General features: G+C 63.6%; 3 protein-coding genes across 7 annotated transcripts; 1 reads left to right on the top strand and 2 right to left on the bottom strand.

Annotated features, from left to right (window-relative positions):
* Positions 1-169: 169 nt before the first annotated feature.
* NEMP1 (nuclear envelope integral membrane protein 1) lies at positions 170-9,033 on the bottom strand. 2 transcript variants are annotated; one of them, XM_050983816.1, is made up of 10 exons: positions 8,486-9,033; positions 7,884-8,005; positions 6,756-6,966; positions 6,462-6,534; positions 6,267-6,360; positions 6,021-6,135; positions 5,611-5,836; positions 4,840-5,013; positions 2,064-2,224; positions 170-907 (listed from the first exon to the last, which is right to left on the bottom strand). In XM_050983816.1, the coding sequence occupies exons 1-10, from the start codon at positions 8,577-8,579 to the stop codon at positions 900-902; spliced, it is 1,278 nt and encodes a 425-aa protein (XP_050839773.1). In that variant the 5' UTR covers positions 8,580-9,033; the 3' UTR covers positions 170-899. The 2 variants fall into 2 exon arrangements, with proteins under 2 accessions (XP_050839773.1, XP_050839772.1); XM_050983815.1 differs by having other exon boundaries at positions 2,010-2,224; positions 8,486-9,032.
* Positions 9,034-12,171: 3,138 nt separating this feature from the next.
* Positions 12,172-15,103, top strand: NAB2 (NGFI-A binding protein 2). Its single transcript, XM_050983807.1, is given in 8 exon segments — positions 12,172-12,221; positions 12,224-13,038; positions 13,248-13,381; positions 13,814-13,865; positions 14,029-14,161; positions 14,241-14,441; positions 14,554-14,595; positions 14,598-15,103. Coding segments are annotated over 8 exon segments (1,461 nt in total). The 5' UTR covers positions 12,172-12,187; the 3' UTR covers positions 14,648-15,103.
* Positions 15,104-15,516: 413 nt separating this feature from the next.
* STAT6 (signal transducer and activator of transcription 6) lies at positions 15,517-25,589 on the bottom strand. 4 transcript variants are annotated; one of them, XM_050983794.1, is made up of 20 exons: positions 25,373-25,589; positions 22,072-22,201; positions 21,828-21,966; positions 20,197-20,280; positions 19,807-20,111; positions 19,565-19,696; positions 19,281-19,469; positions 19,123-19,210; positions 18,911-19,033; positions 18,703-18,795; positions 18,356-18,562; positions 18,185-18,279; positions 17,952-18,088; positions 17,698-17,844; positions 17,446-17,515; positions 17,048-17,173; positions 16,862-16,963; positions 16,698-16,763; positions 16,327-16,473; positions 15,517-16,250 (listed from the first exon to the last, which is right to left on the bottom strand). In XM_050983794.1, exons 2-20 carry the CDS (start codon positions 22,185-22,187, stop codon positions 16,073-16,075), a joined length of 2,544 nt encoding a protein of 847 aa, XP_050839751.1. In that variant the 5' UTR covers positions 22,188-22,201; positions 25,373-25,589; the 3' UTR covers positions 15,517-16,072. The 4 variants fall into 4 exon arrangements, 3 of the variants coding, with proteins under 3 accessions (XP_050839751.1, XP_050839752.1, XP_050839750.1); XM_050983795.1 differs by lacking the exon at positions 25,373-25,589 and adding an exon at positions 24,136-24,321; XM_050983793.1 differs by lacking the exon at positions 25,373-25,589 and adding an exon at positions 22,966-24,065.
* Between the last annotated feature and the right edge of the window lie 1,305 nt (positions 25,590-26,894).

The raw sequence follows: 26,894 nt of genomic DNA on the forward strand, positions 1-26,894 counted from the left end.
GGGCTGGAGAACCTGGAATGCTCAGGGCTGCTCCAAGGAGGACACCTGGTCCCAGCCCAACCAAGGAATGTCACCCAGGGCTTGCTGTGTCCCCACACACCATGCCCAGCAGAATGACCTCCCACAAGTGGCTGAGCCCTGGGGTCACAGCAGGACAAACAAATGAGGCTCAGCACCTAAAAAATACATCTTTATTAAAAATATAATCAGTTATCCACCACGCTGAGGCAGGGGGGGGGAAAAGTAACAGAGTCTGCTCACACCTGAGCAGGGAGGAAAGCACAGCAAGGGCTGGGGAGCACACCTGGGACAGGGACAGACCTGGGACTGGGACAAACAGATGGCAGAAGCTCCAGGTGAGGTAGGGGCTGGGCCGGGCATCCCCAGGGCAGCTGAGACTGCGAGGAGGTGAGGGCAGCATTATTGCTTAGGAAGTTGCATAGACTGGGGTGTCCCCTCCAGCTTTGGGCTTTGGCAGAGCTCCCCAGAATTCCCCACTGGAACATCAGTGGGGTCACCATCAGTCCCTGCCCACACTCACTGGGAGAGGAGTAACAGCAGGAGAAGGGCAGTGAGGCAGGGAGGAAGCACATCCACACTCATCCTCAGCTCTGGCATGGGGAGAGGGGGCTGAGCACGGCCTCTACCCCAACACCACATCCAGGGGCAGCCAGCAGACCCTGAGGCTCCACAGCTCCATTGAGGAGTTTTTGGTATCCACATGGGATTGAAGCCAAGGCAGAGGTGTGGCCCGACCAGCTGGAGCCCTCTGACACATCTGTACCAGGAGGAGGAGGAGGAGCAGGACACTGGCAGCTCCCTCACCAGGGCTCCAGGCAGGTGCTGAGCACGCAGGCACCAGCAGGACAGGTCCAAAGTTCCTCTCGTGTGTGTCACCCTCAGGCACCTGCAGAGGGAGGGGAAGGTCCATCCCCACCCCAGGCTGTCCGTGCCCAGCAAGGGGAAAGGGGCTCCTGCCTGCAGCCCCCAGCTGTGGCACTGGGGGATGGAGCCAGATAAGCACCCAGGTTTGGGAAGGGGTCCCTGCCCTGGGGGTGCCACCCTGGCAGCTCAAAAACATCCACTGCAAAAGTTGGGCTGGGTCCAGGTTGCATCCTGGTGACTTCCTAACCTGGGGTGGGGGCTTCCTGTGTGTCCCACCCTCCCCCCAAACACCCAGAGCTGTGCTGACAACAGCATTCACACCTCAGGTAGGAGCTGCAGGGAGGTCAGACCCCTTTTCTCCCTGTCAGAGGGGGTCTATCCCCACAAGGACCATCCCCACGGGGTCCATCCCCACAAGGACCAACCCCACAGGGTCCATCCCCACAAGGACCAACCCCACAGGGTCCCTCCCCATGAGGACCATCCCCACAGGGACCAACCCCACAAGGACACACCCCATGGGGTCCAACCCCACAAGGACCAACCCCACGAGGACCAACCCAACAAGAACAAACCCCACGGGGTCCAACCCCACAAGGACCAATCCCACGGGGTCCATCCCCACAAGGACACACCCCATGGGGTCCAACCCCACAAGAACCAACCCCACGTGGTCCAACCCCACGGGGTCCAACCCCAACAAGGACCAACCCCACGGGGTCCAACACCAACAAGGACCAACCCCACGGGGTCCCTCCCCAACAAGGACCAACCCCACGGGGTCCAACACCAACAAGAACAAACCCCACGGGGTCCAACCCCAACAAGAACCAACCCCACGGGGTCCATCCCCAACAAGAACAAACCCCACGGGGTCCAACCCCAACCAGGACCAACCCCATGGGGTCCAACCCCAACAAGGACCAACCCCACGGGGTCCATCCCCAGAAGAACCAACCCCACGGGGTCCAACCCCAACAAGGACCAACCCCAACGGGGTCCAACCTCACGGGGTCCAACCCCAACAAGGACCAACCCCACAGGGTCCAACCCCAACAAGGACCATCCCCACCATGCCTGGAGCAGCCCAAGTTCTGCTCCTTGGCCAGCTCAGTGCAGCTGACCTCACTGGACATCCACATGGTTGTGGAATAGGGAATCACTCTTGTGATTCCCACCAGAGGAGTCACTGATGATTTCCTCCTCTTCATCATCATCATCATCATCCTCCTCGAAGAGCTCCTCATCAATGGAGAGACTTTCCAGGCCGAACTCCCGCTCGTGGGCTGACACCTCACTGGGGGTGACATGGGAAGCACCACCCACAAAATCAGCAAACCTGGGAGAAACCATGGAGGAGCACGTTGGGCAGGTGTGTCCAGTACCTCTGGGGAGGCCCTGACACAGGCAGGTAAAGCATTTTGCAGCTGGGACCTGGTGTTATCCATCCTTTCCCCCCTGTTTCCACCCCTGATGTTATCCATCCTTTCCACCCTGTTTCCACCCCCTGGTGTTATCCATCCTTTCCCCCTTTCCATCCCTGGTGTTATCCATCCTTTCCATCCCTGGTGTTATCCATCCTTTCCATCCCTGGTGTTATCCATCCTTTCCCCCTTTTCCCCCCCTGGTGTTACCCATCCTTTCCCCTTTTCCACCCCCTGGTGTTATCCATCCTTTCCTCCTTTCCATCCCTGTTATCCATCCTTTCCCCCTTTCCACCCCTGGTGTTACCCCTCCTTTCCCCCCTGTTTCCACCCCTGGTGTTATCCTCCTGTCCATCCCTGGTGTTATCCATCCTTTCCCCCTTTCCCCCCTGGTGTTATCCATCCTTTCCCCCTTTCCACCCCCTGGTGTTATCCATCCTTTCCCCCCTTTTTCCACCCCTGGTGTTATCCATCCTTTCCCCCCACCACACACCACAAATCTGTGTCTCAGAGGACAGAGGTGACAGCACAGAGGGACGCAGGGTGGCCCCCCCAGCTCACTGCCAGGGGTGTTACCTCTTGGGAGACTGGATGCGGGACACCGTGCTCCAGGCAGAGAACTGGGGGCTCTGGCAGAAGCTCCTCAGCTCTGCCAGGGCCTTGCGGGTCTCCACCTCACCCTGGAGCTTGGGGTGGGGGCTTCCTGTGTGTCCCACCCTCCCCCCAAACACCCAGAGCTGTGCTGACAACAGCATTCACACCTCAGGTAGGAGCTGCAGGGAGGTCAGACCCCCTTTTCTCCCTGTCAGAGGGGGTCTACCCCACAAGGACCATCCCCACGGGTCCATCCCCACAAGGACCAACCCCACAGGTCCATCTCCCACAAGGACCAACCCCACAGGGTCCATCCCCACAGGGAACAACCACACAGACCAACCCCATGGGGTTCCAACCCCACAAGAACAAACCCACGGTGTCCCACCCCAACAAGGACCAACCCACAGGGTCCAACACCAAACAAGAACCAACCCCACAGGGTCCAACCCCCCAAGAACCAACCCCACGGGGTCCATCCCCACCAGACACACCCCATGGGGTCCAACCCCACAAGAACCAACCCCACGTGGTCCAACCCCACGGGGTCCAACCCCAACAAGGACCAACCCACAGGGTTCAACCCACGGGTCCAACACCAACAAGGACCAACCCCACGGGGTCCAACACCAACAAGAACCAACCCCCACGGGTCCATCCCCACAAGAACCAACCCCACGGGTCCAACCCCCAACAAGGACCAACCCGATGGGGTCCAACCCCAACAAGGACCAACCCCCGGGGTCCATCCCACAAGAACCAACCCCACGGGGTCCAACCCCAACCAGGACCAACCCATGGGGTCCAACCCCAACAAGGACCAACCCCACGGGGTCCATCCCCAGAAGACCAACCCACGGGGTCCAACCCCAACAAGGACCAACCCATGGGGTCCAACCTCACGGGGTCCAACCCCAACAAGGACCAACCCCACAGGGTCCAAACCCCAACAAGGACCATCCCCACCATGCCTGGAGCAGCCCAAGTTCTGCTCCTTGGCCAGCTCAGTGCAGCTGACCTCACTGGACATCCCACTGGTTGTGGAATAGGGATCACTCTTGTGATTCCCACCAGACGGAAGTCACTGATGATTTTCTCTCTCTTCATCTCATCATCATCATCCTCCTCGAAGAGCTCCTCATCAATGGAGAGACTTCCAGGCCGAACTCCCGCTCGTGCGTGTCTGACACCTCGTTGGGTGTCCGACATGGGAAGCCACCACCCACAAATCAGCAACCTGGAGAAACCATGGAGGAGCACGTTGGGCCAGGTGTGTCCGTGCACCGCTGGGGGAGCCACTGCCAGGCAGGCTGGTAAAGCATTTTGCCAGCTGGGCCAGGTGGTGTTATCCATACCTTTCCCCCCCTGTTTCCACCCCTGATTTATGACCATCCTTTCCCTTCCGTTCCATCCGCTGGTGTTATCACTCCTTTCCCCCCTGTTTCCACCCCTGATGTAATCCATCCTTTCCATCCTGTTTCCACCCTTGGTGTTATTCATCCTTTCCCCCTTTCCACCCCTGGTGTTATCCATCCTTTCCCCCTTTCTCCCCCCCTGGGTAGTCCACATCCTTTCCCCTTTCCACCCCCTGGGTGTGTTATCTATCCTTTCCTCCTTTCCATCCCTGTTATCCATCCTTTCCCCCTTTCCACCCCTGGTGTTACCCATCCTTTCCCCCCTGTTTCCACCCTCTGGTGTTATCCATCCTTTCCCATCCCCCGGTGTTATCCATCCTTTCTCCCCTTTCCCCCCCTGGTGTTATCATCCTTTCCCCCTTTCCCCCCTGGTGTTATCCATCCTTTCCCCCCTTTTTCCACCCCTGGTGTGTATCCATCCTTTCCCCCCCCACACACCACAAATCTGTGTCTCAGAGGACAGAGGTGACAGCACAGAGGGACGCAGGGTGGCCCCCCCAGCTCACTGCCAGGGGTGTTACCTCTTGGGAGACTGGATGCGGGACACCGTGCTCCAGGCAGAGAACTGGGGGCTCTGGCAGAAGCTCCTCAGCTCTGCCAGGGCCTTGCGGGTCTCCACCTCACCCTGGAGCTGAAATTCCTCCTCTGTCAGCAGCCGAGGTGGGGTTGGGCCCAGCTTGGAACTCTGCACCCTCCTGCCAGGGGGGAAACACCAGTTAATGCCTGCCTGGATTGGGGGGAGCAGCTCCTGGGGCAGGACCCCAGGGCAGAACCCCTGGGGCAGGAACTCTCAGGACAGAACCCCTGGGGCAGGAACTCTCAGGACAGAACCCCTGGGGCAGAACCCCTGGAGCAGGAACTCTCAGGTCAGAACCCTTGGGGCAGGACCACCCTCCAGGGCAGGATCTCTGGAGCAGGAACTCTAAGGCAAGACCAGCAGCTGAGGCAAGAACCCCTGGGTAGGACCAGCTCCTGGCACACAGATCTCTGGGGCAGAACCAGCTCCTAAGACAGAAATCCCTGGGGCAGAACCAGCTTCTGAGGCTGGACCAGCTCCTGGCACACAAACCTCTGTGGCAGAACCAGCTCCTAAGGCTGGACCAGCTTCAGGAACATGAATCCCTGGAGCATCCCAATCTCCGAGCTCCTGGTACACAAATCCCTGGGACAGAACCAGCTCCCAGGACAGGAGCAGCTCTGGGGCAGGAACCCTGGGGCAGAACCAGCTCCTGAGGCTGGACCAGCTTCTGGAACATGAATCCCTGGGGCATCCCAAGCCCTCAGCTCCTCACCTGTAGGCAGCAAAGGCCCACTGCAAGGGGTAATCCAGGTTCTTGGTGCAGACAGCCAGCAGCACCAGGCCCAGGGCGATGGGGTGGATCTGGATGCCTGAGTAGATCAGCAGCAGCCCCAGGAGCTGCAGGGCCCAGGACAGGAGGTTGATGCTGCGCTCGTTCTCCAAGGGGCCGTACCTGTAGCACACGGCGAAGCTCAGGAGGCCCACAAAGAGCAGGTAACCTGTGGGGCAGCACAGGGATGGGCCAGAAATTAGGGGCTCTGTGAGGATGAGGAAAAACCTGACATGACCAGCAGGGTCCACTGCTGGACCCTCCACCACAGGGTTCAGCAACTCTGCTCCACCCACTGCTCCACTAGGAGATGTTCACCTGGTGAACAGGTGAACCTCAGAGCTCCCACCTACCTAACAGGTACTGCCAGTAGGACTTGCAGATCTCCTGCAGGTTCTTGAAGATCAGCTGAAGCAGGTACAGGGAAAAGGACCAACCTCCAACCAGCAGGAAGTAGACAGGGCTTTTCTGGGGGAGCACAGGCAGGCTGTGGATACCTCCCCCTGGTGCTGAGGTGCTCTGTACCAAACCCAGTCCATCCCAGCACAGGTATGGAAAGGGCTACGAGGTCTCTGACCCCCTCAAGATGTGACACCTACCTTGGGCATGACTTTGGACATCATGTAGACCAGGACAAGCAGAGAGGCCAACAAGCCAACACTGATCCCAGCTGAGTAGTAGAAGATTTGGCTCCTGCAATGATCACACAGGGAATCGAGCACAGCAGGTGTTTTATCAGCACCTGTGCACAAACACCCCCACCCAGGAGCCACCAGGGAAAGGAGAGATCTCACCTGCTCAGTGTGTCCCCACAGAAAAACAACAGCAGGCCCAGGAAGAAAACAAGGAACAGCTTAGGGTCAAAACCTGGGAAAAAAATGAATCCCAGTGGAGAGGGGCACGGCGGGAAGCTCCCACCCACCACAGGGTGACAGGACAGGGATGGGACCTCCGAGTGCCCCAAATTCCTTCTGCACACCAAAATCCCTTCCTGAGGAAGGAACAGGTCTGTGGACCATGAGCTGCCCTGTCCTGCTGTCCCCTGGGCAGCCCCAGAGCCCCTTTCCCCCAGCGGGGAGGGGACGTACGTCGCAAGAGGACGACGGAGTAGGAGGTGCCAGGCTCCAGCAGCTCGACCTTGAGGCAGGTTTTGTTGCTGTAGAGATCCACATCGATGCTGGTGTCGTTGAGTTTGCCCCTCAGGAAGGAGAACACCACGTTCCACAGGCTGAACTTCTCCAGCTCCTCCTCGCTGTCCACCTGGGTGACGCGGATCATGCGGCTGCTGTTGACACGGATCTGGGGGGAGAGAGGGGAATGGGGGGGGTTAGCCTGGAGAAATGAGACTGGGTTCCTGCCCCAGGAGCTGGTTCTGTCCTGGCAGCTTGGTCTATCCCAAGGATTCATGTTCCTGAAGGTGGTCCAGCTCAGGAACTGGTCCTGCCCCAGGGTTCCTGCCCCAGGAGCTGGTTCTGCCCCAGGGTTCCTGCCCCAGGGGCTGGTTCTGCCCCAGGGTTCCTGCCCCAGGGGCTGGTTCTGCCCCAGGGTTCCTGCCTCAGGGGCTGGTTCTGCCCCAGGGTTCCTGCCTCAGGGGCTGGTTCTGTCCTGGCAGCTTGGTCTGTCCCAGGAATTCATGTTCCTGAAGGTGGTCCAGCTCAGGAACTGGTCCTGCCCCAGGGTTCCTGCCCCAGAGATTTGTGTAGCAGGAACTGGTCCAGCCTCAGGAGCTGGTTCTACCCCAGGGTTCCTGCCCCAGGAACTGGTTCTGCCCCAGGAGCTGGTTCTGCCCCAGAGATTTGTGTTGAGAGGTACCCTCATCACTCTCTACAACTCCCTGAAAGGTGCTTGTGCTCAGCTGGGGCTGGGCTCTCTCTCCAGGCAGCACTGACACAACCAGAGCACGCAGCCTCGAGCTGCACCAAGGGAAATTAAGGTTGGATATCAGGAAAAAGGTCTCCACTGAAAGAGTGATAAAGTTCTGGAATGTTCTGCCTGGGGAGGGGGTGGAGTCCCCATCCCTGGGAGTGTTTAACAAAGCCTGGATGTGGCACTGGGTGCCAGGGTTTAGGTGAGGTGCTGGGGCTGGGTTGGACTCGATGATGTTTAAGGTCTCTTACAACCCAGTGATTCTGGGGATGGATGGATGCAGGGATGATGGATGGATGGAGGGGATGGAGCAGGGAGGACCTGCTGCCTCCTCCTCCTCCTGCTGTCACCTGTGTCCTGGTCCAGACGTCGTTCCATCGCGGGACACGGGTGTTGGTGTAGCAGAAGCGCTGGGATTTGTGGTACAGGAAGTCGTGCCCCTCACGGAGGGGGATGACGGCATCCTTGGAGCCTGGGAAGCACACAGGGAGGGCTTCAGGCCCTGCTTCACCCACCCAACCCTCTCCCTCCCCGCGGATGCTCCACTTTGCCACATCCCCCACGGCTTTTCCGCCGTTTTCCCTGGAAAACGTTTTTTTCCTGGGATAACCCCTCCGTTTTTTTCCTGGGATAACCCCGCCTGGCTCGACTCCTAGCTCCAAAACCCAGCCTCAGCGACACAAACCCGACGGTGCCTCCGGCACTCGGCCCCCGAGGTGAGGCGGATCCCGAACGGCACCGTAGGTCAGATCATACGGGGGACCGGCACATCAGGACGGGAAATCCCGGCCCACCGGGCCGCACCGACGCCCTCAGCGTGGAGACGCTCAGAGCGTTCCCTGGGGGCGCGGGGAATCGCTGAGCGGGCACCGGGCCGGTCCCGTTGTCCCGCCATGCTGCCCCTGCCCCTCTCCTCCCGGTCCCCGCCCTTGGACGGCGGTTCCCCGCTCACCTGCAGCTCCCAGGAGCAGGAAGGGCAGGAACAGCAACAGCAGCACGGGCACTACCGGCAGCAGCCGCCGCCGCCCTCCCGGAGCCGGTTTCATCCCTCCCGCCGCGGCTGCGCCGGTCGCTTCCGCTTCCGCCGTCCGCCCGGCCCGGCCGCCGAGGAGTGTCCACAGCCAATAGAAAAGGCGCTCGCCGGGTTTTGTCGTCGATTGACAGCTGATTTACCCTATCAAAATTCAGCTCTGGTATCGCTCCCTCCCCTCGGCTACTGCTGCATGGACTGACGGGATTTTTAGCCTATCAGCAGTGTGCGTGCAGGAAGCAGCCGTGTTCCCGCCCTCGGTTTCCACGGTGACCAACATGCCCGCCATTCACTGAACAGCCACGCCCCGCCCTGGTAACGGCTCTGACAGACACGCCCCTTGACCAATCAGAGGACAGGCACCCCAGGCCACGCATACCACACTCTTTTATACCCCGTGTGATTGACAACCGCCTCCGCCTATCAGGGCGCGGCCTCATGTTGTTTGTGTGAATGGGTCACGCGTGGGGGGCGCGCAGGTCCCGCCCATCGTCCCCCCTGCCCCGCCCCTACCCCGGCAGCCGAACCCGCTGTCCCGGGTCCCGCCTGTCCCACCAGCCCCGGGTCCCACCGGTACCGGGTCCCACTGGCCCCGCGACCCCACGGCCCGGACGGGGCTCTGCCAGCGCGGGCGTGCCACGGCGGTCACCGCTGACCCGCAGCGCGCAGGGGGTCTCGCATCCCACGGACCGGCTCGGGGGCTCCGGTTCGCCGCGCTGCCGGCACCGTCCGTCCCCCAACCCCGGGAAGGGGGTGCCGCTCTCCGCATGGGTCTGTCCGTTCCCCCCCAACCACACCGTGGGGCGGCGGCCGCCCGTGGGCGGGCAGCGGGGAGCGGGCTCGGGCGGCCCCCCCGCTCCCCCTCCGCGGGCCGTGGGCGGCGGAGCCGGGAAGCGGCGGGGCCGTGGGCGGAGGATGTGCGTCAGCCGGGGGCAGCGCCGGGGCTGGGAACGGCCCCGCCGCGCCGGACGCTTGGTCGTGGAAAAGGGGGAGGGGGCGTGATAGGGGGGCGATGGGGCGGTGGGTGAACCGGGAGGGTTGGGGCAGGACCCTCGCCATGGGCACCGTGCCCGTGCGGGATGCCCCGGCTGCTCCCCCGGTAGCTCCGGGTATGTGCCCCGGGCACCGGCACGGCCCCCCCGGCCCGGCCAGGATCGCGCGGGGGCGGCTCTGGTCCCACGCCAGGCGCCGGCCGCGGTATAAATAGCATCGAGCCACGCAGGGCCGGACCGGGGTGCGGGCCGTGACATCCCCCCCGTCCTCCCTCCCGCGGGAGGGACCCCGGTGCTGCGGGCGAGGGGCTCCAGCATCCCCCAGCCCACCCGAGAATCCTCCGTCCGCTCCCGTTGTCGCTGCTCCAGGGCGCCGCTGGGCTGCTCCCCCCGGAGCCCATCGGTGGCAGCATGTGCGTGCCGGTGGCACCGAGTGCCAGCGCTCCGTTAAGGGCTCCGGCAGCGGGGGACGCTGCCGGGACAGCGGTGCCGGTACCCGGAGCATCCCCGCGCCCGCTCAGCTCGTCACCGAAACCGGGGATGCTGCGAACGCTGCCCGCGGCCCCGCCGGGATTCAGGGCGTCCACGCCAACACCGAGCACCGCGTCTCCCTCGGGGCTCTGTAGTTTTCTCTCCCCCGGTGGTCGCGGACTATCCCACGGATCCCCCCGGGCCCACGGTGTCCTGCCGATCACTGTTTAACGGGGCTGCTCGGAACCCCATGTGCCCGCAGTGACGCCTTTGGGAGCATGATACCCGTCCCCCAACTTCCCGCATGGTCTCCCCGTTGCCGGGGCCCGGCGAGGGGGAACAGCAAGGGGGCCCGGGCTTTGTCTACGCTTTATCCGCCTTTGATTGCACCCCCTCGACCAACGACCGCTTTCCGGAGGTGGGGCCAGGCATGCCCCCGACCGCCGCGATCTCTTGCCCACCGGCCGAGTTCTCTCCATCTCCCACGCGCCGGCGCTCCAGCAGCGGGCCGCTGCTGTATCTTCACACGTTGTGACCCCAGAAGTTGTGGGAGGCAGCGTTCCTTTTTAAGAGAGGAGTTTTTCGTGCGCCTGGAGGAGGGGAGCAGCGCCCAGTTGACCGGTTCCGTTTTTAGGGTTCACCACCCAAGAGTCCCCCGTGAACTACTAACTTTTTTCCCCCCGTTTGACTTCAAATTGGCAGAGACTGGACCCGGTTAGCCCCCCCGCACTCACCTCTCTGGCGCCCGGCGGGCGTTTAGCGGAGCTTGGATCGCGACGGACCGTTTGTTCAGGCGGCGGTGAGCAAGCTTGGGGGGACGGCGGTGATTCCGGTTTGGTCCGGCGTGCAACCGTTTGGGCGGCACCGAGGCAAGGGCCGGGGATGTCCTCGGTGTGCGTGTCGTGGGGACTGGGCCGGTACTCAAGCCTAGGGGGAATCCCGGACCCTGCCCGGGCGAGGGACACCGTGTGCAGTTGGCGGGGGGGCAGAGAGGCGTGCCTTGCCCACGGGCTCAGTGGTGGGCTACGGATGCATCGGTTTGTTTTAGAGGATGGCACGGGGGCTCCGCTGCGTTTTTCAACCGGAAGGGTACCGGGAGGGGTTGGTGCGATCTTTGGGGGGGGGGTGGTTCCGCGGTTGGGGGCAACTAGTGATTGGGACTTAGTGGGGTATCTTCAGGCCGTGTCTGCGCCGATGGGACCCACCGTGGGCGTCACCGCCTGGCAGAGCTAGCAGATGAACGTGTTGGTCTAAGGTTAGGCCCCGGCTGGGCTCGCGGCAGGAATTGCGGTGGGTTATTTTCGGGGCACAGGCCGTGGGCTCGGTGGCTACCGCACGGTTGCTATCGGCAGGTGCGGAGACGATGAGGGTGGATGGTTTATCAGTTGTGGGGAAGGGTGGTGGCATGGGGGCAACGAGTGGGCCGGGGTCCACCTGGACACCGGGTGGATCATGGTCGGGATCCAGGTGTTTGATTCTTCACATCTGGTAACAGCCCACGGGCGTGGTCTCTAGGGGTTGCCTGGTTGTTTGTATGTTTGGTCCATGCTGGGTCAAGTGCACGGTTGTCTACCTCAACCAACCCGGGGTTCTCTTCCCGTTCTTGGCCTCCGAGGATGGGGACTGGGGGCTGGTGCGGATAGCCCCCAGGATCTGTGTGTCCCTCTGCCCCCTGTGAGACCTGGCATAGGTAGGCATTTTGGGGCTTAGGGTGGGGGTCGGACTCCAGGCCTGGGGGGGGGGTGGGTGTAATACCCAGCTTTGCATGTCGGCAACATTTTTCACCATTTGGGCTGAGGTGGTGAGGTCGGTTGGGTTTTGCTCTTTTTGTTTTCCTTTCTTCTCCTTGTTTTTTTTTCCTTTCCTCTCCTTTTTTTTTTTTTTCCTTCCCCCCCCTTCCAATGGGCATGACCCCACTCGTGTCGTGCAGTGCCCTCCAGAGGCTCCGTCTTCCCCGCGCTCGAAGGGACGTCCAAATCCAGCCTCCATCGGCCAGCACAACTGGTGCGGACTGGGTAAACCCTTTTTTGCTTTGTTGGGGTTTAGGGGAAATGGAACATCTTCACAGCACCAGGAAGGGCTCTTACTTGTATTTTTCCTTTATAATTTCTTTATCTTTTTTATTTTGAACTCACATGTAGTGGGAAGGGGTTTCTCCTGCATGTCCGTCCATCCCGGTGGTGAGTCCGTCTGTCCTCTGTCCACCGCAGGCTCGTCATGGCCCTGCCCCGCACGCTGGGGGAGCTGCAGCTGTACCGGGTGCTGCAACGTGCCAACCTGCTGGGCTACTACGAGACCTTCATCCAGCAAGGGGGGGACGACGTGCAGCAGCTCTGCGAGGCGGGCGAGGAGGAGTTCCTGGAGATCATGGCGCTGGTGGGCATGGCCACCAAGCCCCTCCACGTCCGCCGCCTCCAGAAGGCCCTGCGTGAGTGGGCCTCCAACCCGGGGCTCTTCAGCCAGCCTGTCTCGGCTGTCCCGGTCAGCAGCATCCCACTCTTCAAGCTCTCTGAGGCCGGCGGGCGCAAGGCACTCAGCAACGGGCACGCCAGCCCCGGAGAGGCCGCGGGCAAAGGGGGTGGCAGCGCCGGGACGCCCCCAGCCCGCAGCCCCACGGAGCCAGGGGAGAAGCTGTCACCGTCAGCGGCTCCACCGTGGCCAGGAAGGAGCACGCCCGAGTCGGAGGGTGGCGGAGATGAGGAGCCGGGGGGTCCCCCCTTCTCCCCGAGCGGGAGCAGCGGGGAGCAGGCAGTGGGCACGGAGCTGGAGCCGGAGTTGGCACGGACGGTGGTGGAGAGCGTGGAGAGGCTGCTGCAGAGCTGCCCCCGGGGTGGTGAGGCCGAGCTGAGGGCGCTGATGAAGCTCAACAAGAAGCTGGCCAAGGCTGTGGGACACATCTTCCAGCTGGAGGACGGTGACCGGCAGAAGGAGGAGGAGATCCGGCGGCACAGCGCGATCTACGGCCGCGGCGAGGCCCGGCGCCGAGAGGGCAAGCAGCTCACCCTGCACGAGGTGGGCTCCCTGCTTGGAGTTCTGGCTTGGGACAGGGACTGGGGTGGCTCCGGGGGTGTGGTGAGTGGGTGGGATTCGAGATCTCCTCCCACGCGGGTGGCATCTGCCAGGCTGGAGCCGCTGCTGCCTTAGCTGAGGGTTGTGTGGGCGCTGCTGTCCCGTGGGTGCTGCCGTCCTTGTACCCGCTCACGCATCATCTCTGCCCCCAGCTCATCATCAATGAGGCGGCCGCCCAGTTCTGCCTGCGGGACAACTCGCTGCTGCTGCGGCGCGTCGAGCTCTTCTCGCTGTCACGACAGGTGGCACGGGAGAGCACCTACCTGTCCTCGCTCAAGGTCGCCAGGTGAGGCCAGACCTGGGAAACCCCACCCTCGTAGGCCTAGGGGGGGTCTGGCTGTCACCCCCTTGCCCCCTGGGGTTGATCCAGCACTTGTGGATGGGGCCAGGACCCTGCGGCCCCCAGCTCCCCTTTGCCAGCGTGGGTGGTTTCTGCCTGACCTCGGAGCGTGGGACGCGGGTGGGATGGGAATGATGGGGATGCCAGGCGTGGGAAGGGATGCCAGGCAGCAGAGGGATGCCGCTGGGGATGCCCTATCTCTTGCCTCCATCCCCAAAGTCCCCTGCCCACTGTGCCAGGCCTGCCTTTTCTCTTTGCTCTCCCGCTGCTTCCCTCTTTTTCTGCCCCCAATTCCATCCGTGCCAGATCCCCACTGCCTGGTGGCTCTGCCTTGCTGTGGCCACCCCCACGCCTGACACAGCCCCTTTCCACCCCCAGGGCCCATCCCGAGGACAGCGGTGCCGTCGTGGCCAAGCGGCTCAAGCAGGAGGTGGGTGCAGGTGCAGGGGGAGCGTGTGCAGGTGTGCACACCTGTGAGAGTGGGTGTGACGGTGCAACGTGCCCGGGGCTGCCCATGCCAGCTCGGGGTGACAGCCGTGGGTGTTCTGGGGTGGATGGTGCAGGGGATCTGCTCACCTGTGTGCTCCTGGCAGGCGGGAGAGCAGAGCCGCCCTGAGCTCCTGGCGCTGCCGGTGGGGCTGGAGCCGCCCGGGGCCGGGTACCGAGCCAGCTTGGAGGAGGACACGGGCAGCCTCTCCGGGGAGAGCCTCGACGGCCACTTGCAGGGTGAGTGGGGGTCTCTCGCCTTCTTTGGTGGTGGTCGGCCCCCGGCTCCGCGCGCTGATTGTCGCCCCTCTCTCGGCAGCGGCGGGGGCTTGTCCCCGGCTGACCCCTCCGCCCGGTGCGGCCCCGGACGTGCCCCTCGGCCTCGCTCCCCACGGGCTCTGGAGCCGCCACATCCTCCAGCAGACGCTGATGGACGAGGGGCTGCGCCTGGCCCGGCTGGTCTCACACGAGCGCGTGGGGCGGCTCAGCCCCTGCCTGCCGGGGAAGCCCCCGGGACCAGGTGAGCCCCCCGCGGGGCCGGGGGGGCTTTGCCGCGGGCAGGGGTCAGGAGGGCACCGCTGCCTTCTGCTGTAGAATCGTGTCCTGACGCCATCTCCGTGTTCTCCCCACAGAGTTCGAGGACGGGCTGGCAGAACGGGGTCCTGCAGCCCCCCCAGACCCCCTCGGGGCACCATCAAGGTGGAGCAGGAGACCAGCAGGCAGTGAGGCCCCTGTAGCCCCCCCGCCACCATTAACGAAGCAATAACGTGCTGGGGGACGGGTGCGGCGGCGCTCCGGGCCCCGGGGAGCTTGGGGAGGGGGCGGGTCTCAGCCACAACCCCCCCCCGGCCCCCTCCCGTCCCACACCGACGCTCTGGTTACCTCAGCCGCGGCGGGATGCGACTCCCCGCAGCAGCAATACCCTCATCCCGCCCGGCTCTGCTCCCCCGCCGCCCCCCAGGGCTGGGGAGCCCTCGATGGACTGGAGCCCACCCTGTACAGCCCCACCCCGGCCCCGTGCTGACCGTCCCGTCCTCCCCCCGCCCCGGGCCCCATCACCGCGCGGGGACAGACGCGTCGCACTGTGCGCTCCCACGTCAGCGCTGCCGCCCACGCCGGGCACACGGTCCCCCCCCACCCGCAGCGCCCACGCACCAGCCGCCAGCCCCCTCCCCGCAGCACGTGCCAGCTCACTGTGCACCCCCCCACCCCACCCTGAGACCCCCCCCCAGCACCGCATCGGCTGTAAATACCCCCCCACACACCCACCCACCCCCTGCAGCCCCCGCACGCACCCCCCCCGCACCCCGATACCTGCGTGTGCTTCAAGCATGGTCCCTGTGCCGGGGGGTGTCACACGTGCCGTGGGGTGTCACCCCCTCCCAGCACGACGCAGGCGGCGTTTGACGGGCACTGGGGAGGTGCTGTTCCCCCACCCCACCCACGACCCCACCCCAAAACCCCTCGGGGTTCCTCCTCCTTCCCCCCATCCCTACAAACCGTGCCCAGCCCCGGGGTTCCCACCCGCCCCCTCCCCTCCTTTAGGACTGTGTGGTGTCTTTTTAGAGCATTAGCGACTCTTCCTTTGTACCGTGTACAGTAGATTATTTATTTTGTTATTTTGGAATAAAACTTTATTTTATGGCTTATCTTCCTACCCCCCTGCTCCAGCCTGGAGGTTGGGGGACGGAGAGGGGGTGAAGAACAGCTCAAAACCCCAGAGCAAGCGCTGACTGCGGGGATGCGGGGGGGGCCGTGTCCCCCCTCCATGGGGGTCTCCGTGTCCCCCCCCCCCCCCATCTCGCCGGGGGCACCGGGCTGGCACCTCCGCCCCGGCGCCGTTCGCGCTGCCGCCTCCCGCCCCCGCGGTGACTCATCCCGGCGGGCGTGGGCTGGGGGCACCGCGTGCGGCTGCCGGTGCCCCCCACGCAGGACGGGGCCCCCTGCGCCCGCACCCCCTCACCCGCGGACCCCCGGCAGCAATGGGGGGGGGGCGGGGGTTACCCCAAATCCCCCCAACCCCGCCTTTCCCAGCTGGAGTTTCCACTCCTGCAGGAGTCGTAGCAAGTCCATGAACCCAGGCAAGGCTGGGAGGGAGTGGAGGGGGGGGGGTCCCAGTCCGATGTCACCCCCCCTCCACCAGGAGCCTCCTCACGCGTGTCCCGGCCGGATGCTGTCATCCCAGCGCGCGTCCCCCAGCCCCCAGGAGGACAGGCTGGAATTGGGGTACCCGCTGTGCTGCGGGAGGGGCGCGAAGGGGGGCAACAGGGGCACCTCCAGGAGCTGCTCCAACTCTGAGGCTGAGGGCTGATCCATGCTGGGCGACATCCTGGGGACAGAAGCAGCAGGGTGACCGGGTGGGGACTGGGAGGGGCTTCCCCCTGCTGACCCCTCCCCGTGCTTACCACCGCGGAGGGCTCTGCAGCGACGCTTCCCCCCCGGGCTGGAACGGGGGCAGCTCGGGCATTTCTTCGTCCTGCGGCTCCGCAGAGGGACCCGCGGGCAGAAGCTGCGAGACCTCACCGGGCATGTACTGGCTGGGCATGAAGGGTCTGGGGTGGCAAAGAATGGTGGAGATCCTGTCCCCCAGGGCACTCACCAGCCCCAAGGTATTGGAGGGCACTGCTTGGTTTGTGGGGGGCTGGTGTGGGGCTCCTCCTGGGAGCAGTGGTCAGCTGGGGTGGCCACTCCAGCTCTGCCAGCCTGGGATTGGGTGGGGGGGAGTAAAGGGGTGCAGGGCAGGGTGCCCCCCTTCCCCTGGTGTGCCAGGTCTTACCCAGGTGTCCTGAAGGCAGGGTCCTGGCAGTGGGACAGCGAGGGAGGCGAGAGCATTGGTGATGGGCTGTGAGGAGCAGGAGCACTCAGAGAGGGGGGAACACCCCTGACCCTGCTGGGGGTGGAGGGGTGTCCACCCTGCCCCCGACCCTGCCCTGCTCCTACCTGTGGAAGGGGGGGGTGAGCCTGTCGGGCACCATCATGATGTTGCTCTCAACCGTGGGGTAGCTCGAGGGCATGGGCTGGGGGCAGAATGGAGTAGGGGGGCTGCAGTGCACACACAGAGAGGTTCAGATTGAGGGGGGGGCACTGCCACAGCCCCCACCCCCCGCCCCACAGCAGGGCACTCACCAGATGGGGGCCAGCAGTGGCTGTAGATTCTCAGGGTGCAGCTCGTGCTGCAGCATGGGCAGGTTGAACATCGGTGCCTGGGGGGCCTCAGGGGGGGCCCCCATGGTGCTTGGAGGCTGCTGGTCCCTGCAAAAGGACAGGGACCCCATCAGCACTGCCAGGTCCAGGCTCTGAAGGGGCACATGTGCCAGTGGGTGCTCAAGGGGAGGGTGGGAGGTGCACAGACGTGACCCAGCACAGCTTGAGGGCCCACAATGGGTTCTTTGCTCACCAGCACAGCTCTGTTTTTCCCAGTCAGGAATTTCCCTTCCCAGGGGGATGCTCAGGCTGGCCAGGGCTCTGTGCAAACCCTGGCCCATGTGCACACACCTCAAGCACAGATATGGCCTCGCACCCACCTTTCACTTTCCACAGTCATCTTGATGGCAGTGGAGACGTAGCCCCGGCCGTCCTTGCCTGTCTGCTCTTCTGCTCAGGAAGGAAAAACATCCATGACCCACCACCCCCACCATGCCCTGCCAACCATCTCTACCAGCTCCAGTTGCCCCTGCAAGCCCTGGGGCCAGCTGGGTGAGATCCATAACTCCCCCTGCAGCATTTCTGGAGTGGAGAGGGGCAGCTCAGGGCCCATCCAGGCCCTCCCCACTCACTGTTGTAGTGACTCCCAAAGGCCTGGTCCTTGGGGATGTTGGGGTACAGGTTACGGAGCTGCCCCAGGTCCCGGATGCGGTCGCCGAGGGAGCGGATGGACAGATCCTTGGCAGAGAAGGGCTGGATGTTTTCCACCTGGCTGGAGCCTGAGCGAGGGGAGACACATCACTGCATTCCAGTGCTGGTTTCTGGAACTGCCCACACCCCCTGGCAGTGAGGACCCCCCCCCTGCACAGCACCTGACCCCTCTCACCGTCCTTGCCCCGCATGACGTAAGCGATGGTGACGCCCCCGATCTCGGAGTCGCTGAAGCGGAGCAGGAAGGTCCCATCTGGCTCCATGCTCAGCAGCTTGCACACATACTGCTTGCTGATGAAGCCCCTGATGAGCCTGGACGGGTGGACAGGTGGGGAACAGGGATCAGGACCAACCATGGCAGTGGGGTGGGATCAGGACCCCCCCAAAGCCCAGCCCTGGGGCACCCACCTGTCCGACCAGTAACTTTTGAGGCATCTCTTGGTGAGATCCAGGACTCCATCAAACCACTGCCAGAAGGTGAATCCCCGGCCAGGGAGGATCTCCTGAGGCAGAGAGGGGCCATGAGGCTCCCCATGGCCACCCTGGACCCTGGCCACCCTGGCCATCCCTCCCAATCACCTTGTTGAACTGGGCCCAGGAGACGTGGCGGCTCTGGAAGTCCTCGGGGCTGGCACTGTGGTCATTGAAGATCTTCTGGGCCAGGAAGAAGTAGTGCTCCTTGAGGAGCCCCTTGGTGGTCTGCACCTCTGCCATGAACTTCAAGTTCAGGGTGTCACACATCTTGTCCCAGGGCACACGCTCGGCCACCACGAAGGGCACCCGGTCCTGTGGCCGGGCAGGGGTCATCAGGACAGGATGCCCACCATGTCCCATCCCTGGGCTCCTGCTCCCACCTGCACTGGTGGGAGTCCAAAACCCAGTCAGCCCCAGGTTCCAGCTCCTTCCCTCCAGCTTGTAGCACTCACAATATCAGAGAAGGCATTATCCCACAGCACAGTGGCTTTGGCATTGTTGTCCTGGTTCCCGTGGACGATGACTACAATGGGCAGAGACAGGACCTGGGGGCACAGAGTGGCCCTGAGCCAGGTGTGGTGGCTGCCCTGGGACTGTCCCAGTGCAGCACACACATCCCACAGGGGAAGGTTCAGCACATCCAGCCCCATCCCACGGTACCTGGAGGTGGATGGAGACGTTGCTGGGGGTCAAAGTGACGTTGGTGCTGAACAGGACAGCACATTTCTCCTCTGTCACTGACTCGGAGCCCTTCCGCTCGCAGCGCTTGATCTTCTTCAGCAGCTGGGGAGGGAGAGCTGAGCATCCCCAGCCTTGGGACCCCCAAAACCCCAAAGGAGCCCCCAGCCCAGCCCCCAGCTGGTGGCACTTACCACGTTTTTGAAGTTGGCACAGCAGTTCCCGCTGGTGGGGTTGGTCTCCAGGGCCACCATATTGTGCAAGATCTCCCCCGTGCTCTCACTGGGCAGAGGAGGGGGTCAGGGAGGGAATGGTGGTGAGGAAACCTCCTGCCCCCACACCCACTGCTCACCTGAGGGTGTTGCTGTAGTTGCTGAGCTCCAGCTCCCGTGCCTGCTTCTCTGTCACCATGTCAGCCCTCACTATGTAGGGCTTGGGTGTTGCCTTCAGCAGCCGCGGGCCCAGCAGGAACCGGACGCTCGCCTGGAACTTGGTCTGGGTCTTCAGCACCTGTGGGGGCTGCTTCTCCACCAGGAAGGAGCTGAGGGACAAAGGGACACCATGGCACTTGGCACAGCCACCAGCCCCTGCAGACCCATCTCAAACCCTGGCCACCACAGCTCCCCAGCCTGTTACCTCTTGACCAGGCTGGACAACACCTCGTTGAAGCGCTCCAGGAGCCGGGGCAGCAGCTCAGGCCCCAGCTCTGAGCTTGCTGCCATCACCTGCTGCTGCAGCTGGAAGTAAACCTCGAGCAGGTTCTCACACCTGGGGAAAGGGGGATCCTCAGCACCCCACCCTCACTCACCTGGTGGTGGGCTGGTTGAGGGAGCAGGAGGATGCTCAGGATCCCCCAGCTCTGCCCTGTGCCCCCTCACCTCTTCTGCAGCGGTGCCAGATTCTCCTCAAAGATGGCTCCATTCCCTGCCAGCTGTTGTTGTCTCTTCCAAATCTGGATCCTCTTCAGGACCTGCTGTTTGGCCGCCTCCAGCTCCTTCACAGCCTCCAGGATGAGGGTGGGCATATCCCTGGGAGCCATGGGGCTCTGCACAGCCCCGTCCCGCCCTGGCCCCTCCTCCTGGAGCGCCTGGATCTCACGGACTCGGTGCTGCAGCCGCTGCAGCCCCAGGCTGAACTTCAGCTCCTCCTGCCGCCGGTGGAAGCTGAGGGGCAGGTGGTGGTCCTGGGACAGAGCAGAGCAGGGTCAGCGGGGGTTGTGGCCGGTCCTGCACCTCGGGGTGCCCGGGAGGGGGGCATGGGGCACCCACCCGTTTGAGCACGGCTGCCTTCTCGCCCTCCAGGACGGCTCTCATGACGGCCACCAGCCGCAGCGGGTCCCGGCGGAAGGTGCTCTTGGGGGGGACACAAATGGGGGGTGTCAGGGGGGACACGACACGTGCCCCCTGTTCCTGGCCCCCTCCCAGCCCAGCCCCTTCCCACAACACCTGGACAAGGTAATTCAGGGGTTCCACAACCACCACAGAGCTGATTTGCAGCTTTAAAACCACTTTGGAGTTAGAGGGAACATCAGGATCATCGGCTCCAACTCTTTTTTTTTTTTTTTTTTTGGTACAAAAAGTAGAAGAATCAACTTCAAATAGAGGAAAAAAAAAATCCAAACCAAAAGGAATTCTCCATTCCTGTGAGCATTTCCTCCAGCCTCCAGCCTGACACCTGGGGGAGACTCTCCCAGCTGCCCTGGGTGGATCAATGCTTTCCACTGAAAAAACAGGGAGAGGAATTCCCCTGCTGGCTCTGCCTCCCGTGTCCGTGCCAGCTCCTCCGGCCTTCACGCATTTCCCAAATTAGCTACTTCCCAAAACAGCAGCAGAAACACGATGGGGGAATGGCTGATGACGTGCTTGGTGGGTTCCTGTGCCGGTGGGAGCTCCAGTGTGGGGGTCTGGATGCAGCACTGGAAGCCCCGTGGGCTCTTCCAGGGAAAATTTGGAATTCATGGGATGAGAGGCCCAGGTTTGGCTCCCACCTGCAACCCCCAGCCCTGTGGTTATCCATCCTTGGGGTCACCTGGTCACAGCAGCACCAAGAGCAGGGAACAGCCTGGCTGGGCATGGAGGAATGAGGATTTGGTGTTCTGGGATGAGGGATGGAGGGAGGAGGGAACACAGGAGGGCTGCTCTGCGTCAGCATTTTAAATAATAAAAAATCCCTAAGCTGAAACATCTGCTTGTTTCTTACAGCAAAAAGCAACAAAGCAACAAAGTCTTGTTTTGAAAAGTCACCCTGCTCCTCAGAAGTTGTGACTAAAGCTGATCCCTTCCCAAATGCTGAATATTAAAAGGGTCTGTTACCAAAAAAGCAAAGTTTTCAACCAGAATGGGGCTCTGGGAGTGAGCCCTGCTCAGCTGTGGTGCTCTGAGCTCCACTGGCCAAAGGAAATAAATCAGAGGGTTGTGAAAGGGACAGAGCAATTCCAACAGCCTTGATAAGAGAAAGAGCCCCAAAAATGAAACCCAGAGCTCACGGCAGGAGGAAATACAGACCCACACAGCCTGGAGGAAGGAGAAATCAAACACTCAAGCAGAAAATGGGGAACATCTGCTGAGATGGCCCCCAGGTGCCAACAACTGGGGGGGAGTGGGGCTGTGCAGGCTGAGGGGCTCAGGAGGGTCCCCACAGGACCATTTCAGGGAAGATGTGGCAGCTCCCTGTGGGCCACTGGGCTGCAGAACCTGGGACAGCAAAAAAAAAAAAAACCCTCTGTCCTGTGGAAAACCCCAAAAACCCAACTGCTGAGTCTGCTTATTGCTCACAAGCCTGGATAAAGGTGTCCACGGGGACCATCCTTAGGCATGGAGCCCTTCCAGCATAAAATAATCAAGATTCCTGGGAGCTGGCTGCAATCCCAGCGTGACCCAGCCCCAGGATCCCTGCACACCTCGATGTTGCTGACTTGCTGCAGGATCTGGCACTGCTGCCCATCGCTGCCGGCAGCGCTGCGGAGTTTCTCCAGCATGTCTGAGAGCATCCTGCTGGCCATGCTGGTGCAGAAGGCGTCCGAGCCATTGATGAACTCCCTGGAAAGGGGAAAAGTTGGGAGAATGGGCATGGATCCCACACCTGCCCCTGTGGGACCCCCAGCCCCATGCTGCTGCGGGGAGGAAGGGTCCAGGGAGACTCACCAGGGCTGGTTCTCCAGCCATTCAGCCAGGAGGCAGCGCAGGCTCCAGGGAAACTCCGTGGAGAGGCTGCTGAACTCCTCCGGTGCCATGTGGGACACGAGGTTCCAGAGGGACATCTTGGAACAGTCACCTGCAGACAGGAGAGGGGATGGGGGTAGGACCATTTGAGCAGCCCCCAGTCAGCCCTTGAGGGCCAAGAGCCCTTCAGGGAGGGTGCAAGAGCTGCTGCTTGTCCCTCCATGTCTGAACCTGCTGCTCTACTGGGCTGGGGCTGCTGGGGAGGAGGAGGAGAAGGAGTGGGAAGGTTGATCCAGGATCAGCTTCTTGGGCAATCCTGGGCGGGCTGACAGCCCACTTGTGCCTCAGTTTCCCGCATCTCTGGGGATTCCCTGCTCCTTCTGCCACAAGGACTTTCAAAGGGATGGGCAAATGCTGCTGGACTTGGCATGGGAGAGCTGGAAGAGTGTGGAACTCCTGGCCAGTGGGAGAAGCATGAACTTCCCCAAACTTGGTGAGGCTGTTCCACTGGGGTGACCCCAGTGAGGTGGCTTGGCTGTCCCCCAGAACTTCCTCAGGTGTCCCCTGCAAGGGGGTCCCTTCCCCAGCCGCCCCTCACGCTCGGTGGGCTGCAGAGATCAGGAAAAGCAAGAACAGAACTGGAATGAGGTGCTACATAGGGAATTCCACCTGGAATGCCCGGGCTGGAGGCTCACGGCCCCACCGCACCCCAAAGAGGGCGTTGGAACCCCAACATTCCCAGCCCGTCCTCTCAGCGATGCCCGCGCCTCTTCCCGGCAGCTCCCGCCCTTCCTCCCGCCCCGCTCGCCCCCTCGGGCCCCGCCGCAGCCCCGCGGGCCCGCCCGGCCAGGGGGGTCTCCACGCCGACACACACACCTCGCTGCCGGTTCCGCCGGCCCCGCCCGGGGCCAAGGCCCGATCCCGCGGCGGATCCCGCAGCGCCGGCGTCTCACGGCCCAGCCGAGGGGCCGGGCAGCGGCGGGACCCCCGGGCGGCGCGGGCCTGGCCCGCCGTGCCCTCAGGCGAACGGGCGAGCGCGGAGCCGCGGCCACGGCCCGAGCCCCCGTGGGCAGCGCGTTGTTCCCCACGGGCCTGGGCCGCGCGGAGCCGCCGAAGGCGCAGGGCGGAGGTGGAGCTGAGAGACTCCGAGAAGCCAGCGAGGGGAAGGAAGCCGGCGTCACTGGGCAACGTCGCGGCCGGAGCAAACAAACGCCTGCGGCCTGCCCCGAGCCCCGCGGCGGGAGCACCCCGGGGTTGCGAGCCCTCACGGAGCGCCGTGTGCCAGCCCAGGAAGGGACCGGTCGTGGTGGCTGGAGGCTGACGCCTTCCAGAAATGCTTTTGCTTTCGACTCCACGCTACCCGGAGTAAACAGGTCCCGAGGATTCACCGCAGGGCATGAGGTTACTTCGGAGTGGTCAGTGCCCGGTGGGAAACGCACACAGCAGTTCTGGGAATGCTGCTGCGCTTTTCCCCACAGTCCCAGTGGGATTCTTGGCAGGAGGAGGGAAAACAGCCTCTCATTTTGCCACCCTCGAGGTTAATCCCCGTCCTCCTTCCCCATTAAACCTGTATTTCTGCTCAGCCCTGGGAGGCAGCTGCTGGCTGGAAGCGCCAACCTGGAGCGTAAGCCTTAAGCCAGGCATGCCTGGATCTGCTGAGAGCCTGCAGGAGAAGCTGCTCTGCTCCTTCCTCCCACAGCCCAGGAGCAGCTCCAGGCGGGGGATCTGCCTGGTCCCCTCCTGGCATCGATCACAGCAACTCCTTCAGCCCAGCAGTGCCCTGAATCCTTCCAATCCCACTTTCCAGGCTTCCCTCTTCTGCTTTTCCCACTTCCCTGCTGGGGGCAACATCCCATGGGGACCCTCCTCCAGGTCACCCCGGGAAGTGGAGATTGCAGCTGTGGTGTGGCCGGGGAAACTGGCTCGACACGGGCAGGACACAGCACCCGGGGAGGGGGAGAAGCCGCCCCCCACCCGCTCCCCCTCCCCAAACCCCCTCCACGCAGCCACTTTCGCTTCCTCCTCCACCCGAAGGGCTTTGCTTACCCGTGGGGCTGGGGGACTCCTGCGCGAGAAGGTGGCTCAGGAGGAGCCCAGGCACCGAGAGGGGGCTCAGGGACCCCCACAGTCTCAGTACGGGCTTTGTGCTCTCACTGGAACAGGAAACCCGGTTCCCAAGCTGGAAGTGCTGTGCACTCCCCGTCCCCTTCCCGGTGCCGAGGTGCTGCCCTACATCCCACGGATGTTACTCATTAACCACCAGCCCTTGCTGGCAGCCACCCGCAGCCCCCCACCCTCGGACGGGCTGTGTCGGGGGGACGGGGATGGATCCCACCGCTGGCCATGTCCCCTCTGCGATGTCCCAGCCTGGCTCTGCGATCTCCCAGCCCTCTGCACCCTCCTCATCTCACAGGGCATTCAGAGTGTGCTCCTTATCCTGACCGCAGATTCCTTGGGGCTTTCACACTGACAGATATTCTGAGGTTTTCCAAATGCCATGAACACCCGGACATCTCTCTGACTCTGCCCTCGCCGGGAAGAGCCCGAGGAACATTTCTGCCCCTCAGCGTGCCTCAGTTTCCCCGAGGTGCTGAGGATGCACTGCTGCCAGCCGAGGCCGAGGCCAGAACACAGGACACGGTGGGACACCGGTGACAGTGCCACGAGGAGGACACCCACGTGTTGGGGAGGCTGACTGCTCAGGGCATGAAAGTTCCTTTGGTTCATAGGAAGAGGAGCGGGGCCTTCCCAGCCGACCCAGCCCAGGATGACTCACGCCTCGGGGAGCCCGGCCTGGATTTGGTGCCGCTCCCGTCCCAGGAACTCGCTGTCAAGGTTCCCCGGTGGGACAGGGGAAGGAAGGGGTCTTCCTTTGCCCCACGCACGCTCTGTCCCCAAACAGTGCCCAGCCAGGAGAGCAGGGTGCCAGCAGAGCTGGGTGCCATCCTCTGCACACACCCAGCAGCGGGTGGGTCGAGCTGGACGGCTGATGCAGCCTCGGTGCCACCGGTGCCAGAGCCCCTTCCCCATCCCATCCCCAAACTCCCCAGTGAGGGGCTGACAGGGGGGACCTCCCCCTCAGCCTGTCACACGTCGCACTGCCCACCCCAGAGCAGGGAGGTGCCCCTGGACAGTCCCCCCAGCCCCGGGCAGCCCCCTCCCCTGGGATACCCCGCAGAGTTCCGTCCCGTCCCGGCTCCCAGCTCGGTGCCCCTGCTCGAGTTCCGGGCCGGGGCGGGAGGTGCCAAGAAACGGCAGAGCCCCCGCTCCCGTTCGCCGTTACCTGGCAGCCGCGGGCAGGGGGCGGCCGGTCCGGCCGGTCCCCGCAGCCTCTCGTTCACTCCATAACGGCGGCGGGCGCGGCCGGTACCCGCTCCGCCGGGAAGCGCCGAGCGCAGGAAGAGGGAGGAGACGCGTGAGCGGAGGGATGGGAGGGCATCGGGACCGGGACCAGTCTCGGCAAGACCTGGGATCCCCGGACGTCGCCACCGAGGGGCTGCGGCACCAGCCGGCTCCGCGTCCGTCCCGTATCAGCCCCCACCCAGTCGTGACCCCTCTCTTGCCCCCTATCTCCCCATTGCTGTCCCCCATCATGACCACACTCTTACCCCAAATCCCACTCGTGACCCCCATGCAGCCCCCACACACCCACTGCTCGCACCCACGCGTGTCCCCCCGCCCCATCTGTGGCACCCACTCCTGACCCTACTCCTGCCCTAATCAGGTCCCTCTGCCGCCCTTCCAAGCCCCCCGCCCATCCCCGTGGGTGCCCCCTGCCCATTCCCGCGGGTGCCCTCGCACCGGGGCAGGCCCGGTTCCGTGGCACCGCTGTTCCCGTGTGCCCCGGGCCGTTGGTCCCGGGCTGCACCCTCCTCACGGTTTGAACCCCAGTCCCAGTCCTGGGGTCCGAGCCCGTGGCTGGTCCCGGGCTGTGCCCGCCGCTGCTGGGCTCTCCGGTACCGAACCGAACACGGGAGCGGAGGCACTGAAAAGGGATGCTCGTTTCTTGGGGGGACTTCGTTCTTCACGGGGGTACCCCCCTCGCCCCGGGGCGTTCCTTCGGCCGCTCCGACCCCCGCGCCCACCGGAGCGGCGGGGCAGCACGGGGCACGGCCACCTCGGGGCCGCTAGGGGGCGCTGTCGCACCGCGGTGCCACCGGGGCGAACCGAGGGCGGCGGGGCCGGTGCTGCCGGGGCTGGGGATGCGGTACCGGGACTGGGGCAGGGCCGCGAAGTCCCCGCGTTCCCCCCGGCTCCTCCCGCCGTGGCGCCAGTGAACTCTTCGTGCTGCCATTCCGAGCATCAAACGTGCCCGGGGGCCCCGTGAGCGCGGCTTGTCCACGGCGTACCGGGACATCCCGGGAGAGCGGACACCCGCCGCGGCTGTTCGGGACTGGGAAGGGGCTTCCCGGCCTCCCCAAACCCCCGTCCAGGACGGCCTCGAGTGGGGAAGGGGCTGTGAAGCGCTGGCCGGGACCCACGCGTGGGAGGAATCAGAATCGCACCCGCTCCCCGGGTCCTGTGCGACGTTGGGGGCTCTGGGGGAATGGGGGGAGCAGGACCCAAAAACCCCTCCAACCCACCGGGTTACGCTGCGCTTTTTGCCACCCCGGCGCTTCTGCAGGGGCGGCGTCCCGGGAACATCTGGACCTTCTCCCGAACATCTGGCGCCGCAGCAGCCTGAATCACCCTCCCCCCCCCGCAGCTGCCTGACCGGGGTGGGGCGGAGCAGGCGTGTGACATAATTAAAAAAACATATGACATCACGCGGAGGGGTCGCATGGTGCCTAATGACGGCGCCGGCA

This window comes from Serinus canaria, chromosome 25, assembly GCF_022539315.1.
Source record: "Serinus canaria isolate serCan28SL12 chromosome 25, serCan2020, whole genome shotgun sequence".
Taxonomy (NCBI): domain Eukaryota; kingdom Metazoa; phylum Chordata; class Aves; order Passeriformes; family Fringillidae; genus Serinus; species Serinus canaria.